This window comes from Barbus barbus, assembly GCF_936440315.1.
Source record: "Barbus barbus genome assembly, chromosome: 46".
In the NCBI taxonomy this organism is placed as follows: domain Eukaryota; kingdom Metazoa; phylum Chordata; class Actinopteri; order Cypriniformes; family Cyprinidae; genus Barbus; species Barbus barbus.
This window is the reverse complement of record NC_136724.1, coordinates 11,351,019-11,369,954: the sequence shown is the minus strand read 5'-3', so window position 1 is coordinate 11,369,954 and position 18,936 is coordinate 11,351,019. Positions and strand designations below refer to the sequence as shown.

The 18,936-nt window shown below is 39.8% G+C and overlaps 2 protein-coding genes across 6 annotated transcripts in view; one reads left to right on the top strand and one right to left on the bottom strand.

Moving 5' to 3' along the window:
• Window positions 1-8,254: 8,254 nt before the first annotated feature.
• LOC306864785 (ganglioside-induced differentiation-associated protein 1-like) lies at window positions 8,255-15,879 on the bottom strand. Of its 3 annotated transcripts, none has more exons than XM_079409009.1 (6): window positions 15,299-15,584; window positions 12,598-12,790; window positions 11,037-11,210; window positions 9,977-10,071; window positions 9,656-9,770; window positions 8,255-9,031 (listed from the first exon to the last, which is right to left on the bottom strand). In XM_079409009.1, the coding sequence occupies exons 2-6, from the start codon at window positions 12,701-12,703 to the stop codon at window positions 8,679-8,681; spliced, it is 843 nt and encodes a 280-aa protein (XP_079265135.1). In that variant the 5' UTR covers window positions 12,704-12,790; window positions 15,299-15,584; the 3' UTR covers window positions 8,255-8,678. The 3 variants fall into 3 exon arrangements, with proteins under 3 accessions (XP_079265135.1, XP_079265136.1, XP_079265134.1); XM_079409010.1 differs by lacking the exon at window positions 15,299-15,584 and adding an exon at window positions 15,713-15,879 and having other exon boundaries at window positions 8,256-9,031; XM_079409008.1 differs by lacking the exon at window positions 15,299-15,584 and adding an exon at window positions 13,171-13,519 and having other exon boundaries at window positions 8,256-9,031.
• LOC306864784 (junctophilin-1-like) overlaps window positions 15,354-18,936 on the top strand; it is a 39,412-nt gene continuing 35,829 nt past the window's right edge. For 2 of the 3 annotated variants that reach the window (XM_079409006.1, XM_079409007.1), the window contains exons 1-2: window positions 15,354-16,049; window positions 17,526-18,288. In XM_079409006.1, the coding sequence (XP_079265132.1) occupies window positions 15,671-16,049; window positions 17,526-18,288 (1,142 nt within the window). In that variant the 5' untranslated portion in view covers window positions 15,354-15,670. Of the gene's footprint in view, window positions 16,050-17,525; window positions 18,462-18,936 lie in introns of all 3 variants that reach the window. The other variant, XR_013783812.1, reaches the window with a different exon arrangement.

Here is an 18,936-nt window from a genome sequence, read left to right as displayed (position 1 = left end):
TCAGGCGAGTGCTCCAGAGGCTGCTCGAGAATAAGCTTTTTGCCAAGGCGGAGAAATGTGCGTTCCATGCACAGTCAGTCCAGTTTTTGGGTTACATCATCTCGTCTGAGGGGATGCACATGGATCCCGACAAGGTTAAGGCTGTGGTGGATTGGCCAACCCCAGATTCCCGTAAGGCCCTGCAAAGGTTTCTTGGGTTTGCCAATTTCTACCGGCATTTTATTCGCAATTTCAGCCAACTAGCCGCTCCTCTGACTGCCTTGACCTCCACCAGAACGATGTTCAGGTGGTCTGGTGCAGCTGAAACTGCATTTACCAACCTCAAGAGCCGCTTTGTTTCAGCTCCCATTCTCATCGCCCCTGATCCCACACGTCAGTTTGTGGTGGAGGTCGATGGTAGGTGGGGGTAGGCGCTGTTCTTTCCCAGCGCTCCTCCTCGGAGCGTCCACCCGTGCACATTTGTATTTTTTTTTTCTCATCGTTTGTCGTCCGCTGAATGCAATTACGACATTGGTAACAGAGCTGCTGGCAGTCAAGTTAGTCTTGGAAGAGTGGCGTCATTGGTTAGCGGGTTCGGGGGTACACTTTATTGCCTGGAACCTCGAGTATATTAGAGCCGCTAAACGTCTTAACTCCAGGCAGGCTCGGTGGGCAGTTTTTTTTCAGCCGTTTTGACTTTTCCCTTTCCTACCGTCCAGGTTCCAAAAACAGGAGATTTTGTTTTGGCCTTTTCGGTTTGTGCTCATGGTAAGACTTCCAATCGACCCCCGGAAGGGTTACTTCAACCGCTGTCTGTCCCTTCGAGACCCTGGTCCCACATCGCGCTCGATTTTGTTACTGCCCTCCCAGGGTAATACGGTCGTTTTTACCGTGGTAGACCAGTCCTCGAAGGCGGCCCATTTCATTCCCTTGCCCAAATTACTCTCTGCCAAGGAGACAGCTGTTACTGTCATTGATCACGTCTTTCGCATTCATGGCCTCCCGATGGACGTGGTCTCCGATAGGGGACCCCAATTTGTTCTGTCGCTTACTGGGGGCGAGTGTCAGTCTGTCCTCTGGTTTTCATCCTCAGAGCAACGGCCAAACTGAGCGGGCCAACCAGGACCTTGAGAGAGTGTTGCGATGTTTGGTGGCTCAGAATCCCGCCTCCTGGAGCCAGCAACTCTCATGGGTTGAGTACGCTCATAACTCGTTACCAGTGTAGTCTACGGGCCTCTCGCCTTTTGAGTGTAGTTTAGGTTACCAGCCACCTATTTTTCCTAGCCTGGAATCCGAAGTTGCGGTCCTCTCTGCCCACGCCTTCGTCCCGTGAGACTCCAGGTGGGAGCGCGCACTAAGGCTCAGGCCGATCGCCACCAGTCGAAGCCTCCCGTCTACGTCGTTGGTCAAAAAGTGTGGCTTTCCAAGAATATTCATCTCCACTCCGTCTGTAATAAACTAGCCTCCAAATTCATTGTCCCATTTACTGTCACTAAGATTCTTAGCCCAGTGGCAGTCCGCCTCAAACTTCCTCCGGCGTACAGGAGAATTAATTCCGTTTTTCATGTCGCTAAATTGAAACCCGTTTTTCATTCACACGTTAACGTTCACATTTCATTCACGCCAACCCCACGCCTCGTAGACGGGGAAGCAACTTATTCGGTCAACTGTATTCTGGACTCGAGACAGAGGGATGCTGATCAGCTCTGCTATTTAAGACCTGTGCATTCTGTCCTGTGTTGTCAGATCGTTTGGTGTTCTCGCTGTGTTCCTGGTTGTGTTAGAGTTCCCTGTTCCTGTTTTTCGTCTTCTTGGATTCCGTTACGAGTTACGAAGGATTCCTTATGTTCCCAGGAGATACATAGCGGCTGCCCATTTGCATCCCTGCACTGCCAAGAGTGACTGCGATCCTGCACATGCTTCATTTGACTCTGGCTATATGTCTTGCTTGGATTCTCACAAATAAATTGTTATATTTCACATTTGCTACTGAATCCTCTTTTGTGATCGTGACAAATACATTGTATGGGTAAAAATTATAGATTTTTCTTTAATGCCAAAAATCTATAGGACATTAAGTAAAGATCATGTTCCATGAAGATATTTTGTAAATTTCCTACTGTAAATATATCTATATATATAAAACTTAATTTTGGATTAGTAATATGCTAAATGTAATTATTTAATACATTTAATACTAAATGTAATATGCATTGCTAAGAACTTAATTTGGACAATTTTAAAGGCAATTTTCCCTGGGGGTTTTTTTTTTGGTTTTTTTTGCACCCTCAGATTCCAGATTTTCAAATAATTATGTCTCTGCCAAATATCGTCCTATCCTAACAAACCATACATCAATGGAAAGTTTATTTATTCAACTTTCAGATGGTATATATGTCATGACTGTTGTTGTGGTCCTGGGTCACATATTTAAAATGGTATATACAATTAAAAATACAATTATATAATTGCATATTAATTTTTTTTATAAAAAATCCATTAATTGCTCAACTGAATATTTTATTTCTCATTTATCTGTTTTTAGTAATTGTATAGATTTTTTTTTTTAGCATTTGCTTTTTTTATTTAATAAATTGGTTTACTGATTTCTCAACTGATTTCTCAAATTAATTATTTTGTGGTTCTCATGGGCCACCATAACCCACTGCAATATCAGAGGGCTTTTAGTATTTAGCGCACATTAATGACACTGCACTGGCAGCCAGAATTACAAAAAAAGAGAAGTGGTGGCAAGGTCACTCAAATGACCTCAGTGTGATACTGATCACCCTTTTATTCTTGGTACATTTGCAAAAGCGCTTGGGCAGAATGTCAGTGCTGCGGTTTGGCCAAAAGTCAGATTTCACAGTAATGTTATGAAAGCTGCAACTTAAACAACTGACATCATATTCTGAGAATAGCAGCGGAGAAGGCTGCTGAACGGTGAGTCTATGGTAAGAGCATCAAGCATATATCCATGTGCCAATGACAGACAACAGACAGAACCACATGAAGCAATATTTCTAGGGATCTTGCGAAGCACTCAGGAGTGTATATCACGTGTGTCCATGGAAACTGGATTTTCTGCCCACCTCTAGCATCTGTCTTTCTCTTGCACGACACTTGGGCCGCAAAGATGGACTGGCGAGAAAAAGCACCTTGGAAGTTTCCATCCACCCCACCCATTCGAAGACTGGGATTGCTGCCACTCCACATTGAGCTGTGTGGGATGATATTTACCTTATACCCCAGGCCAAAATCCTCCCTTTCTCCTCCTCGGTTCTCTTTCGTCTTATTGCAGTATGTCTGATCAGAGTTTTCTTCTCTTCGAGGGCAGGGCAAGCTTTGCTCCTCCTTAAAGATAAGCAGGACAGATGTCCTCTCAAATTTAAGACGTGTTAATTGGTCTTGGATGGTCTAGGGAATCGAAGTGGCCAAATATGAACCTTATTCAGATTTATTTATAAAGCCATTAGTCCCTTGATTACAAGTTTATCAGTTTGCAGTGAATATAAACCACACACAAGGCCAGTTCCATGAAAATGATGCCATTTTCAAGGGATTTAAATATAACCTGGTTTACCCATATAAATTCAACGGTCCTCAAGGGTTATGGTTACTTAAAAGCAACTGTTGTGTGAGCAACACAATAGTTCATACAAATTATGGTCAAACAAGTCAAGTGTGTTGTGACACTAAAGAAGTGGTGTTGGATTTCAATGTTGTCTTTTTGTTGAGATGAGACTAGTCTTGGAATATACACTCAAAATGGGAAATGGTTCAAACAAGCACACCACGTCAGCATGCACAAAGCCTGGAGCTTATAAAATACTTGCTAAGACACTTTGTGTATTCATAGATGAGACTCTGCTTTTCTAGATTCATTTGTTTTATTACAATCTAATGGGCCTTAGTGTAAATGTGAACTCTGTTAAGTGTCATCCAGATGTATCTTACGTTTGGCCGGGACACATTAATATGACGACATCTGTGATATTTATAAGAACCACACCCGACACCAAGTGATTTGGATACCTGAAGAACTTCAATGGAAAGTCATGTGTCTTAAATTTTAGAAGATGATGAGAACTTCACCAAGTTACTGAAACACACCTGCTAAGATTTAAACAACTGTAGCAAGATGTCAAGTCCAATCAGATGAGGAATAGGCATGGGCGAATGCAACATTTCTTTGACTTTATCTCAGAGGTCACTATAACTTCAGTCTTAACACTTACATAGCAATACTGCCACCTCATGGTGACCGTGGTTCTACACAACATGCATCGATGGCACCATACTTGCAGACAGCAAGATATTTAGTGGGGAAGTGTGTGTGTCCATAAGGACAGTAAAACCTGAAATTCAAATAAAACCTGCGGTCCCCACGAGGGGAAAAAAATAAATTATTGATTTAGTAAATTATGCTTATCTGAAAGTGTAACAATGCAAACAGGCTTTCTGTAAGTGTTAGGTTTAGGGTTGGGTTAGGGGATAGAAAATATAGTTTGGTGAGTATAAAAGAAATAGAGTCTATGTAAAATCCTCACAATTCACAGAAACAAACGTGTGTTTGTGTGTGTGTGTGTGTGTGTGTGTGTTGGGGTATATATCCTAGGATGTATATCCCTTAACTCGTTCACAGCTTGATAAGTAAAACCAGTTATGTAAAGTATTTAAATTGATTTAGTTTGTAATTGATGTTATTAAATATTTTCCGATTGGGTAGTGGTTTTTAAACCGGGGACCCAGGGGTCTGTGGAATAGTTTAGAAAAACATAAGTAGTAAAAATATGTTTAAATGAAGTATAAAAATACAATTAAACTAAATAGTTTTACACCCAACTTTCTCTTAAACATACAAAAATGTAGAAATACCAAATCCATCATAGTTCTATATAAACATTCTGATACAAAGTTTTTCAATTCAACAACAGTTCAAACTATTTTATTTCAACAATTTGAAACTTCCTGACTGCATCATACTTCTTTTTAATTTTAGAAACTTTTACTTCACTACTAATTAACAATTAATGCATGTCTATATTTCCCACTGCCAAAGCAGTTTCAAATGAGTTTCAAACTAGCATTCTTCTTAAAACTGTATACATTTTGCCTTATGTGATGTCTTTTTTATAGTATATTGTTTGTCAACAAACATTTTGTTTTTTGTTATTTTTTTATACTTGGTTCTAACATACACCGTCTGGTGCTACTTGGACACATCATCAGTGTTGACCCCGAGGTCATCAGGTGTTTCGGGTCTTTAATCAACAGACACCCTCGCCCGGGTGACCCTGCCAGGGTGATCAGTCCCCAGCCTGTGTCCAAGTGGCATGCTACTCCACGGATCCACAGCCATCGTGAGGCTTTTTCAGCAGCCTCAGAGATGTTCTTTATGGCTCGTCTGCACAGTTTACCTTTAACTCCAAGGAGTTTGAGTGTTCGGAGCAACGACTGTCCAGCAAAGCCCCGGCAACCGACCTCCACTGGCTCACTGCGTGCTTTCCAGCCGCCGCTCCTGCACTCATCCACCAGCTCTGCATACTTGGCTCTCTTGCGCTCAGTTGCCTCCTCCAATCTGTCTTCCCAGGGGACAGTAAGCTCCACTTGACCACCTGCCTGGTCGACTCCGATGTTATCACCATGTCTGGGCGGAGTGAAGTGGCCGTGATGTGACTCGGGAACTTGAGCTGCCATCCCAGGTCCACTTGAAGGTGCCAATCTCTTGCATTGGCGAGGAGCCCACCTAGGGAGCGTGGCTGCTGTTATGCCATCTCCCCAGCTCTAACAAAGGAGATGGTATGCTTGGAGGGATGCTGACTCTTACTGCTCTGAATCACTTTGGTGATTGTATCTGCCAAAGCCCTGAGGACCTGATCATGGCGCCAGCGATACCGCCCATCCCCCAAAGCCTTTGGACAAGAGCTGAGGATATGCTCCAGTGTGCCACTCCTTTGGCACAGTTGGCATGCTGGTGAGTCTACCAAGCCCCAGCGGTGTAGGTTGGATGGACTGGGCAGAAGGTCGTATACCGAACTGATGAGGAACTTGATGCGCAGTGGTTCAGAGCTCCACAACTCTGCCCAGGTGATCTTGCGCTGCTCGGCATTCTCCCACCCAGTCCAGGTGCCTTGCTGTCGCATACCAACCATCTTGGTCAGGCGATCTTGCTCCACCTCTGCCCGCACCTTGTTCTGCACCAGCTGACGCTTCTCCCTCCCTCTTGCTTTGTCATAGCGAGGCTTAGAAAAACTGCCCAGGCCAGCTCGTCCCACCACCACCTTGCCAACCAAGACACCTTGCCTCAGCCATGCCTCCGCTCTGTCCACCGCTTTCTGTGCCTGCCACTTCCTTCCCGTCTTAACGCAGATTCCCGCTGAGGAGACTTTGGCATCAGAGGAATCTCGGTACATCAAGACCTCCCGGGCACGTGTAACCTTGAACTCCTCGGACAAGCTGCTGATGGGAAGCTGCAGCTTGGTGGAATGCCCATAGAGGGTGATGTTACTTAGGGACTGTGGGAGCCCTAACCACCTCCTGAGGAACTGACTGATGGTTCTCTCCAGTGCTTCTACCGTTGTCATGGGTACCTCGTATACGAGAAGGGACCAAAGAAGCCTCAGCAGGATTCCGTGCTGATACATACAGGTTTTATACTTTCCTGGAAGCCCTGACTTGTCGACTGCAGTGAGCCAGTTCGTCACGTTGTTCCTGGTTTGTTGGAGAGTGGCTGTGTCCTTCAGGGAGCTCTTGACTGGTCTTTCTGTTACTGATGGAATTTGTGACCACTCCAGGGTAAAGCGGAACAGGTCGGCCACTTTGCCTTTCTTTAAGACCAGGGACCTGGATTTGACTGACTTAAAACTCATCCTTGCCCATAGGATGAGACGTTGGAGCCCCTGAAGAAGCCATCTGCACGCCGTAACTGAAGCTGCTGTCACAGTTAAATCATCCATAATGGCTCTTATGGGTGGCTGCCGAGTACCAGATCTAGACATGGGGCCTCTACATTCCACCTCTGCTGATTTGATGATCATGTTCATGGCTAGAGCAAAGAGTGGTACCGAGATTGTGCAGCCGGTAATGATGCCCTTCTCTAGCCGTTGCCAGGCAGATGTTACCGTTCCTGATGAAACTCTCAATCTGAAACTGTTGTAGTAGTCCAGAATGAGGTTGTGGATCGTCTCTGGCACATGATATCTTGTCAGTGCTTCTTTGACCAGCTTGTGGGGAATGGACCCGTAGGCGTTGGTAAGATCCAGCCAGAGTACGGCAAGGTCTCCTCTGGTCTCCTTTGCCTCCCGGATCAACTGGCTCACCACTCCTGTGTGTTCTAAGCATCCAGGTACTCCTGGGACTCCCAGGAGGTGTCTATGTACCCGTTTTTCAAGAGGAACTCCATTAGCCGTTGGGACACAATCTTAAAGAAGATTTTGACATAAAAAGACGTTGACATAAAAAGGAAATTTACTTTTGGTACTTAAGTACTTTTAAAAGCAAGTGCTTCTGTACTTCTGCTTAAGTAAAAATCTGCCTTTACAACTTTCACTTATAATGGAGTAATATTTGACCAGCAGTAAAAGTACTTCACTCAAGTAATGGAGTTGTGTACTTTGTCCACCTCTTCAGTAACCTAAATTGATATTTTAGAATATTTAATGTTTTGATAGTGTATGACATAGCTCCCTTCCTGAGCAGTAGGATTATAGAAAAGTAAATTAAAATTACAAAATAATTAATTGATCAGTACGTTTTACTTACAAGTCTAACACTTTTGTATCAAGTAAAATTAAAAGTAAAAAGTAAAAGTACTGAATTTAACTGTAGTAATATTTTATTTGTGTACCTGTAGCCTATTTTTTCTTATGCGCTTGATTTGTGTTCATCCACCACTTCCACTTTCAATGTTATAATGCAAAGTAAACCACCTTTTTTATTTTATGGTAACATGATTCAGTGATATAAATAAAAGGGTACAATGGGCCTAAAGGCACACCTTTGTTTGACAGAAACTTTCTGACCTGAGTTCTTCTGTGCTCTTAATCACTTTGATACTCTCTACTCTCTATATATTTTTTCCTCCCCATATTACATGAGAACTGTGACTTGCCTAATAATGTGGAATAACCTCAAGCCCTAATGGTTTTCCATTTACCTAAAAAGACCTGGCAAACTATTTAACAAACCAGTCTAAGATCAATCATTTCTCTAAAAACATGAGAAACACACACGCACGACACAACTATACTATAATTACTGTAAGACACTTGCATAACTGAGAAATATGCTTTATTATATTTGTCTTTTCTGTGCAGAGAACTTACTGTTGCATATGCAGTAGTATTATATATATCCTTTGACTTATCAAGTGAAAAGCAGGACTGAATTGATGAAACATACTAATGCAGAACAGACAAATTCTTAGACAAAACCAGGAAGTTTTGTTTCTGTATTTGCTTCTACTGTATTTGTGACCAGACATTAATGCAAACATTTTAGCACAAAACACAATGGCCATAAAGGACCTACAGCATGAACTGAATCCATTTAAGTCTGTTTAATGAACCTATCAATGAAAAGATGAATTGTGTCTATTTTTCAAACTGCTTTGCAACAATCATCAAACTGTTACAGAATATATGAGTCGAATGTGATAATAAACATACACAGGTCAAGACAGAGTCCCAATAGCTGTTTCAAGACATGAGAAGTCTCCTTTTAAAATAAGTGAAAGCCAGGTAAGTAGCGCCCCCTATCAAGCCAACCAATAAAGTGGCACCAACAAAGGCTGGAGCCTTTTTCTTTGCCACCCTGAATGCAGTGGGCAGCACAGCAGATATGAGGATGTTGTTGACATGTCCAAGAACTCTGCGGAAAGCCGGCCGGTTCAGGACACGCTCATAATACGCCTCCAGGTTGAACCGGGTCCCATTTCCCCAGTACCGACGGGACAGACCCAGGAACTTGAGGCGGTGAAGGGTGACAGCGAGGGAGACATCAGCAATGCTAAAGAAGTCGCCACAGAGCCAAGCCTGCTGACTGCCCTCTTCTGGAAAGATGATAAGATGATAAGTGACAGAAAGCTTTAAAAAAGTTTTAGAGAGTTTAAATATTTTATTTTGTATTTGTTTTATAAAACCAGCTGTTCCCACGTCAAAGTTACTTGACAACACGTGTGCAATGCACCATAAAAAATACATAAAAGTTAAAAACCCAAGGCAACGTTTTAGGTTTTCTCAACTATTGTCTTCATAATTGTATCAAAGTGACACTACTTTGTTTTTTCAATTTCAATTTATTCACTAAAAATTCCTCATTCTGCCAATACGTTTGTCAAGACAACTAATGATTTTCTTGTTCAGCAAATTTTTATTAAGTAACAATAAATGAATTTATTTTTTGATAGCGGTAATCTTATAGGACACTTGACATGTTAAGTGTTTGTGAAGGAACAATAGTCCTACAAAGCAAAGACATACAGGATATTCTTTTAAGTGGTTGAACATACTGTAGGCTTCAACACTTGTAAAAAGATGAGCTCTTTACAAATACAATACACTGGTTGGGACAACAATTAGGCAACTTCTGTTGGTCTGACATGAGTTTTTATGTAGTTTCAAGAAAGTTTTTTTTTTTTACTGTGCTTTTACTGTTTAACAAAAAATTCTCCCACCTGGTGTCTCCTCAATCCTCCTCTGCAGCTCGGTCTCAACTTGATCCAGAACATTCTCCAGTTCATCCAGGAGTTTCTTCAGGTATTTCATATTATCATGGTCAAACAATTTACTCTAGAGAGATTCAAACAAATAGTGTTTTGTGACATCCAGCAATCACATTCTTGGCATTGTAAAGAAGATTGTAATCTAAATTAAGTGCACATACTCAAAGGAATAAAATCATTGAGATAATCTGAGGTCTTGGGTACTGTACTACAAAGAGCAGATGCCCAGAAAGGGAATAACTGAAACTGAACACTGCATGAATGCTTACTTACTTTCAGACGTCTCTGTTTTGAAATATAAGCATCTTTAAGATCAGGATTCTCCGCTGCTAGTTTCTTAAGTTCAGATTCTGTGTTTAAAATCTGTGCTATAAGAGAGAAATCGCTGTTAAAGAAATAGTTCACCCAAAACTGACATTTTCTCATAATTTATTGAGGCCAGGGGTGTCCATCCTGCTTCTGGAGGGCCACTGTCCTGCAGAGATTAGCCCTCAAGGACTGAGTTTGGACACCCCTGCCCTCAGGTTATCCAAGATAAGTTTTTCTTTATCCGAACACATTTGGAGAAATTTAGCATTACATCACTTCCTCACCAGTGGATGCTCTGCAGCGAATGGGTGCCGTCATAATGAGAGTTCAAACAGCTGAAAAAACATCACAATGATCCACAAGTAATCCAAACGACTCCAGTTCATCGATTAACCACTTGTGAGGCAAAAAGTTGCATATTTTTATCCATAATTATATCCACAAAGACGTTTTTTAACATTTTCCAGCTAAAATACAAATCCTCTATCCATAATATCGCGTTCTCCAGTGAAAAAAGCTGTCCCCTTTGAATTGGGAGAGAAATATACACAGATCAAGCACTGTTTACGAGTTCTAAACAAATATGTCAGTAGGTTTTGTCTTCAGAGGACTATAGGGGATGGACTTTTTCACTGGGGGAAGTGATATTATGGATTATGGTCTTCTATTTTGGCCAGAAGCAATGTTTTAAAGTTAAAATGCCTTAATAGTTGATTTATTTCTCATAAACATGCAGCTCTTTTACATCAGAAGATGTGAATTGATGGTCTGGAGTCATGTGAATTATTGTGATGTTTTTACCAGCTGTTTGGACTCATTCTGACGGCATCCATTCACTGCAGAGGATCCACTGATAAGCAAGTGATGTAATGCTAAATTTAGGTTCTGTTCTGATAAAGAAAAAAAACTAATCTACATCTTGGATGGCCTCAGGGTGAGTACATTTTGAACTACTCATTTAATTCACAGTATTCACAATAATTGAAGGTTCATATTAAGTTATTATGCTCAGTCCCCTTCTTACTGCGAATGTGGGTGGTGGCATAAGCTGGGATGTGGGAATCTACTGTGATCTCTGGGTGGAGGATGCAGCCATGGGTGTATGCATCCATCTGCAGGGAGTCCAGCAGCTCTCTGTAATGCTGAACTCGATGATAATATGTGCTTCCCTCTTCTGGGATCAGTTTTGGGGTGTGCTCTAATTCAGAGAAGGGCACAAAGCACATATACAGTATGCATTATGACCCAAAAATATAGCGGCAATCTCCAGTGAAAATATCTTATTTTGACTCACCCTTTAGTGCCTCTCATGTTATCCAAATTTCTGCACAGGCATGCTGAACGTAACATGGTACATGCAAACATAAATGCAACCAAATGAAAATAAGATAACAACTGCACTGAACACAGCAGCAAAAAACAAAAAACCAAAAAAAAATCCAACATAAGCCTGTAGTATAAAACAATTCCAGCTATTAACATACAGGATATCAAATGGCATCTAAAACAAACATAATGAAAATGGAGTGTTTTAAACGCATTTATTAAATGTATATTCAGGTGCAAAAGTTATTTAATTTAGTCATATATTTATTGATCCCTCTAATGCATGACTTATTAAATCCCTAAAACGAAACTTAATGTTTAGTACTACAGGCCAAAAGTAGTAAATTTTAATAATTAAGATTGTTTAATATTTTTAAAAGAAGCATCTTATACCATCAAGGCTGCATTTGACCAAAAATACAATAAAAACAGTAATATTCTGTAATTTAAAATAACTTTTTTCCTATTTTAAAATGTACTAATTTACTCATGTGAATTATTAGCAGCCATTACAGTGTCACATGATCCTTCAGAAATCATTCTAATATGCCGATTTGCTAAGCAGTTATCAATTATTATTAGTGCTCAAATGGTTCGTATTATTATCATCAGTTTTTGACGCTTAATATTTTTGTTTAAACAAAATACTGTAATAATTTTTCAAGATTCTTTAATGAATAGAAAATGAATTTGTAACATTATAAGTGTTTTACTATAAATGTTTTTTCTATCCTTGCTGAATAAAAGTATAATTGCAGCAAATCAGCATATTAAAATGATTTATAAAAGATCATGTGACACAGAAGACTGGAATAATGACAATTAACCTGAAAATTCAGCTTTGCCATCAGAGGAATACATTTGAGGATATATTAAAACAGAAGGCAATTATTTTCAATATTTTACAATATTACTGTTTACTGTGTTTTGACCAAATAAATGCAGCCTTGGTGAGACATTTTCACAAACATTAAAAAAAATCTTAATTATGTCAAACCTTTGACTGGTAGTCTAGAGATGCTTGGTTAGCCGTGTTGAATTAAATAAATAAAGACATATACAGTTAAAGGGACAGTCATATAGAATTGTTATTATTATTATCATTATTTATATGTGACTACACGCCCTGAATTATTAAAAGGATTTTAAAGAAGTGTGGTGGAGGCCATGCATCAGAGGGTTCAACATTATGTGCCCTTCAGTACTCTTTATAAATACTGTTTTACACATGACATTAACCCAAAATCCTGAGCGTTTACCATCACAGAAGTTCTGCTCCAAATAGTCCATGATTTGTGTGGGGTCACAGACGACATTGTCATTGTGAACCAACACAGGAACCTCTCCAGTGGGGTTCAGACGCATAAACCAGGGCTCATTGTGTTCACTCAGAGGCAGACTCACATCGTACTCCTCACACTGAAGACCTTTCTCAGCTATGGCCAGTCTCACCTATGACAGAAACACAATGTTCCTTTGTTTGAGTGTATCATTAGCACTCTCTTACTCTCATCTTGTTTAAGAAAACAACAGCAGGTTATGCTCTTGTTTTACAATTCTACAATACACTTGTAATTCAGGCGTCTGTGTTATGATTACAGTAATTGAACACAGCCTACACACTTGCTTCATTAATAATGTATAATTTATGAATAATTAACATGTATGCTGTCAATCTGCAATTGTTTAATTGAGACAGCCACATGAATAAGTTTTTTTGTTTTTTTAAATATATGCGAATGTTACAATCAAAACAACAGATCAGATGCTGCATCCGCCCTGATGCTCTTGACCTGCCTATGCTATAGTGATGTTGTTATGGGATCACTTACCTTCTGAGAGCTGAATGACTGAGTCCAATGATACAAAATCAGTTTAGACTCTTTGTTTTTTGTTTTCTCGACAACCTCGCCGCTGTCTTGTGACAGTGCATCGTTCTTAATAAGGACTTCCTTCTCATCCTGAGATTCACCGATGTTTTCCATCGCCATTTTATCAGACATTGGCTGTGTCTCAAAATCTAGTTGCCTTCGACGACATGTCTGTGCATCTTCGGCTATGATTTAAACAAATGCGCACTAGATAGTCAGCATACTAGGTTTTGAGACACAGCCAGTGTGTCGAACGGCGTGGTACCCAACTTTTTAAGGACAAACACTTGCATTCACAATCACAAAATATAGCCTTATATAAATAATATAAATTATATATATATATATATATATATATATATATATATATATATATATATATATATATATATTTCTATTCCAATCAAGTGAAAATCTGATTCTTATTTGTTATAGCGATCTAAAAAAAAAAAAAAATTGAATATTTACATAATGCATTTTCATGCTTAAAGATGGCTATAAATCAGAAGCGCACTTTTTAAATTAACCAACAGATGTCTCTGTAGACTATCTTCTCTATCAAATTACATTAAGCCGTTTATTACAAACTCACTGCCATAACATGTTGAGATTTTTATTTATTCTGATGAGAAGATTGAAAATTTAGGCTAGAGTGTTTTTTTTTCTTTCATATAATTTATATGCAGTATTAGTATACTGATAATAAAAACCTTTCACACAATAAAAATAAACTTTGCCAAGTTTCACAAATAGGCCTAATATATTATTTTGTAACTATTACCTGCATGTAAAATACATAAATTGACAATTTGATTTAGTGCACCCAAGGTTTGAATATACTGTAGGCCAATATGATTCATCTATCCAAATCACAGAGATTTTACATAACCATAAAGGAACGGCAGCCAACATATCAACCAAATTGTTGAGAGGAAGTATAAAGAGAAGAAGAAAAAAAACATCAGTGTTGAGTAACAAATTAGGCATATCTATATTGTATCATTTAATGGCCTCACTGTTCAAGACAATCTTCAAAACTATTAATATAATTAACCACAATTAGTTGAGGGGACACATTCAAATTGGTAAAGATTAAATTAAGAAACATGATGTCATGTTGTAGCCTACCTCATGGCAGGTTGTAGTGTTTGAATTAAGTTAGATTATTGTAATTTATTATAAAGAAATGACCCTTGGAAGTATTCTGAAGCCCCCTAGTGGCTCCCAGGTCTCTGGTCTCATAACAATTAAAGAACTTTCTAGAATAAAATGAGAAGATGTTGCTAGTTGGCAGGCAAAGTTGTCGGACAGTTGGGAGATTTCAACAAATTCAGGTCTATGTCTACATTCTTATATGCTTTTAACACAGCTAATGCATCTTTTTCAACAACCTGCCAAAGCAGGTCATCTGTCCATGACATTATGGCCTATTACAGAAGTACTCTGAACACCCTGACCATTTTTAATTCAATGCTACAAGAACAAGCGGTAATACATAGTCACAGTGACAACATAAAAAAATAAAATAAAAAACAGTAGATTTAAAACATTGTTTTCCATGATTTATTTATTTTTTTGTTTATTCCAAAAGGTTTATGTGAGTCATTTATAAAATGTAAAGAAAAAAATGCTTGCTAAAAGCCTTACTTAAAATAGCCTAAATTGCTACTGTATACTTGTACTGTATATTTATATATATATATATATGAAATTTTCAAAATAAATAAATAATTACTTAATGTACTAAAGCACAGCAAATACACAGATATCATACATCTCATGTTTTCATGTGAATATAGAAATCATATATTCAAAATCGTCCCTGAATAATCTTGAGTAAATAGAATGATTAAAAACATGCATAATTTATCTTTTTTCCAGGCCACAAAATTCACAGGTATGTGAAATTCAGCTTAAATTGTTCCAAAACATGCTTACATATGCAGTGTTTTATAGGATACTTCTCTAATTTTGTTATTTATACAAGATTTGTTTAGCAATTTCCCTTATATTTAACCAAATAAAGCAGACCAAAAAAATCGGCTCCGGGAAAAGAATAGAGACGAAAAAAAAGGGGATATCTTACAACCTCTGAACCTGCGTCCTCTCGTTTATCCCGGTGAGGGTGAAGTGGGCGTGGCCGCGTGATGACTCGGAGGATTGGCAGGCGGTTTCGCCGCCGCGCCGCGTTCTCGCTGTGTCTGCTCTGCGCAGCGCCTGCGAGCGGAGGGAGTCGGTGAAACGCAGCGGCGGTTCCAGCGCTTGCGGCTTCGGTAACGATGCACTAAACCTGCCTCTTCATTCATACCCTCACAACCCAAGCAGAAATACCAAACAATATCTCCATTGTGATTCGTCGTTGCTGCTGAACTCGGCTTAGAAAAGAAGGTTTAATGAAAGAGAAAGACAAGAAGAAGCGCACGGCAACGTTACGACTGGTTTTATTTTCATCCCATTCTGAATGACGGGCGGACGGTTCGACTTCGACGATGGAGGCACTTACTGTGGCGGATGGGAGGACGGGAAAGCCCACGGACACGGCATCTGCACGGGACCCAAGGGTCAAGGCGAGTACGCAGGGTCCTGGTCCCACGGTTTCGAGATAGTCGGGGTCTACACCTGGCCCAGCGGGAACACGTACCAGGGCTACTGGTCTCAGGGCAAACGCCACGGGCTGGGTGTTGAGACCAAAGGGAAGTGGCTTTATCGTGGGGAGTGGAGTCACGGGTTCAAGGGTCGCTATGGAGTTCGGCAGAGCACCAATACACCTGCTAGATACGATGGGACGTGGAGTAATGGACTACAGGATGGCTATGGAGTCGAAACCTATGGGGATGGTGGTAAGTGCCACTGCAAATGTATGTGTATGTTTAGGGATGAGAATCGTGAGCAGCTGAAGCATTACGATCCCTCTTGTCGATGCCCCATTAATGATTCTTTTAGTACTTTTGAGAAATGTTTGGAAATGAACCATTCTCTGATTTACAGAAGACTGTTACTGATGATGATATAACAAATCAGGGATAGCCTACATATTTATAAGACGAATGTTAGTCCTAACCATATATCATAATTGCAGGCCTAATCATACCAAAATATTATATTATAAAGTATTTCATTAACAGACATGCAGCAAACTACAATTTGTCAAATGAACAACCAGTCAGACGCTGATTTAAGCCTCGGAGTCTTAAGTACAACATAACACTGTAACAGCTGTTGCTTCATTTCGACTCGGACATGGCGAAAGTAATAACTTGCGGTTCAGTAAGTAAGTGAGTCTGATTAAATTCAGTAACCGTTCCGTCTGATTCATAATGGTTTTTGATTCACTAAAAGAACCGGTTCATAAGAGTCATTAGTTCGGGTGTCGAACACAGAACACAGAGCTGAATGTTTTTGATTCTCTAAAAAGAATCAGATCAAACGAGTCATTCGTTTGAAAATGTGTTTGCTCTTAAATACATCTCTGAGAACTTTCTGGACTACTGACATAAACTGGTCGCATTATATTTATTTATTTTTGAATTTAGTTTCTATTTAAAGTACTTTATATGGCATTGTTTTTACATGCAATGTTGCCATGCATTATAAACACAAGTAATGACAATAAAAGGACATTTATATTATTACAGTAACAACAAAAATAATATTAAAATAAAGTTGTAATGAATAAAATAAGATTAAAGAACAATAAAATAAATCTGTACATATAATAAACATATCAAAACAAAAAAATACTGTTATAGACTATATGTGTACATAAAGGTAGTTTTATATATTCTCTAAAAATCATGAGTCATTTATTCAGGAACTGTGAACACACTGGTCTCGCTGTATGTTTTTGGTTCACTAATAAGAACTGGCAGGTGAGAATCATTCATTCAGGAATCAGACAGTAACTGATCGATGTATGTTCTGAGCTATAGATTCAGTAAAGGTCTTCCAACTGAATACTAGGATGAAATTTCATAAGACTGAAATTTTGAGAATCTTTAACATAATAGAACAAGCATTTTCAGAGCCTACATTTTAGATTAGGCTGACTGATGAACACTGTGAACATAAAACACGTTGGTCATGCATCACTGAAGGGGCAAGAGATGTTAATTATCCAATTTTCATTAGTTACACTCTTACGGTTCATGAGTTGTTAACAAACATGATTTGATATGCTAATGTGCCTAAAGTGCATGCTTCTATCATTAATATTACCACTGAATGCGTTTCAAACCAAATTAAGCAAGGTATGACATTTCATGCGCTGTTTGCTTACTTGATCTACATGAGTTTAATGTTCCATTCTGTTTCATAAGGCACATATCAAGGCCAGTGGATGGGGGGCATGAGACATGGCTACGGTGTGCGACAGAGCGTGCCTTATGGAATGGCCACCATTATCTGCTCTCCGCTTCGCACCTCCCTGGGTTCCCTAAGAAGTGTGCAAAGCAATGGCGCCGTTCTGCAGGATGCGGTACCCGACACACCAGTTGGAAGCCGTGGTGGTTTTGTGCTAAATTTTCACAGCGACACCGAAGTCGTCACCGGGAAAAAGAAGAGCCTGTTCCGCCGCGGGTCCCTCTTCGGCAGCCTCCGCCAGCTACGTAAATCTGACTCCAAAACGTCCATCTCTAGCAAACGGAGCTCGGCGCGTAGTGACGCCACCATGAGCCGCATCAGCTCCAGCGACGCCAACTCCACCATCAGCTATGGAGACGGAGAGGTGCCTGATGAGTTCACCCCCATGGAGGACCATGTGGACGCCACCACCACAGAGTCCTACATGGGCGAGTGGAAGAATGACAAACGCAATGGGTTTGGAGTCAGTGAGCGATCCAACGGGCTGAAGTACGAAGGGGAATGGATGAACAACAAGAGGCATGGATACGGATGCACAATATTCCCAGATGGAACCAAAGAGGAGGGAAAGTATAAAAATAACGTGTTGGTGCGTGGGATAAGGAAGCAGCTTATTCCTCTTAAAAACCATAAAACTAAAGAAAAAGTGGACAGGGCCGTGGAGGGGGCTCGAAGGGCGGCAGCTATCGCCAGGACTAAAGTGGAAATAGCAGTGTCAAGGTAGGGCACCTCCTTTGCTGAAAATCCTTTTGTAAAGCCAAAAATTTAAATTCTGGCATCATTTACAAATTCTGATGTGGTTCCAAACTCGTGTGGCTAATGTGATAGCCACTCTTTTTCATATAAAGAAAATGAATTGGGATCTGAGCTGTTAAGCTGCTGAATACAAAAAAGTAGCTATATTCCAATTATTCTGAAGCCATACAATGGTTTTGTGTGAGTCAAATTCGAATCTTTCCATCCACTCAGTGGTGTAGCAAGTCAGCCCCGGGCCTATATGCAAAAAATTTGTACGCTGCCCCCCCTTTCAAATGATATGGGCTTCAACTCACATAACTTGTTATTGCTGTTTTCCATGTTAAGAACAACAGGTTTAATGTCACAGACTTTTTTTTTTTTTTGCGGAGTGTAATTTTCACATTAATTTCACGCAATATAATATGATTTTATTATCGTAATTTTGACTTTATTAAATTAGTATGACGTTAATCTTATTTAGTTATTTTTCTGTGTGACACCAAAATGCCGCTGTAGGGTATTTGTACTGCATGCAAACACAATCTTGGCACAGCGGCCCAAAAAACAAAACAAAACAAAAAAATAAAATAAATAAGTAAAAATAAAATAGTATTAAGTTTGACGATCCTG

Coding starts and splice junctions, on each gene's coding strand:
- LOC306864785 (XM_079409008.1), bottom strand. CDS start 13,341: ATGTCTGATAAAATGGCGATGGAAAACATCGGTGAATCTCAGGATGAG. Junction 11,211..12,597: donor GGAGCAGAACTTCTGTGATG/GTAAACGCTCAG, acceptor TCTCTGAATTAG/AGCACACCCCAAAACTGATC. Junction 9,771..9,976: donor CAAAACAGAGACGTCTGAAA/GTAAGTAAGCAT, acceptor GAATCTCTCTAG/AGTAAATTGTTTGACCATGA.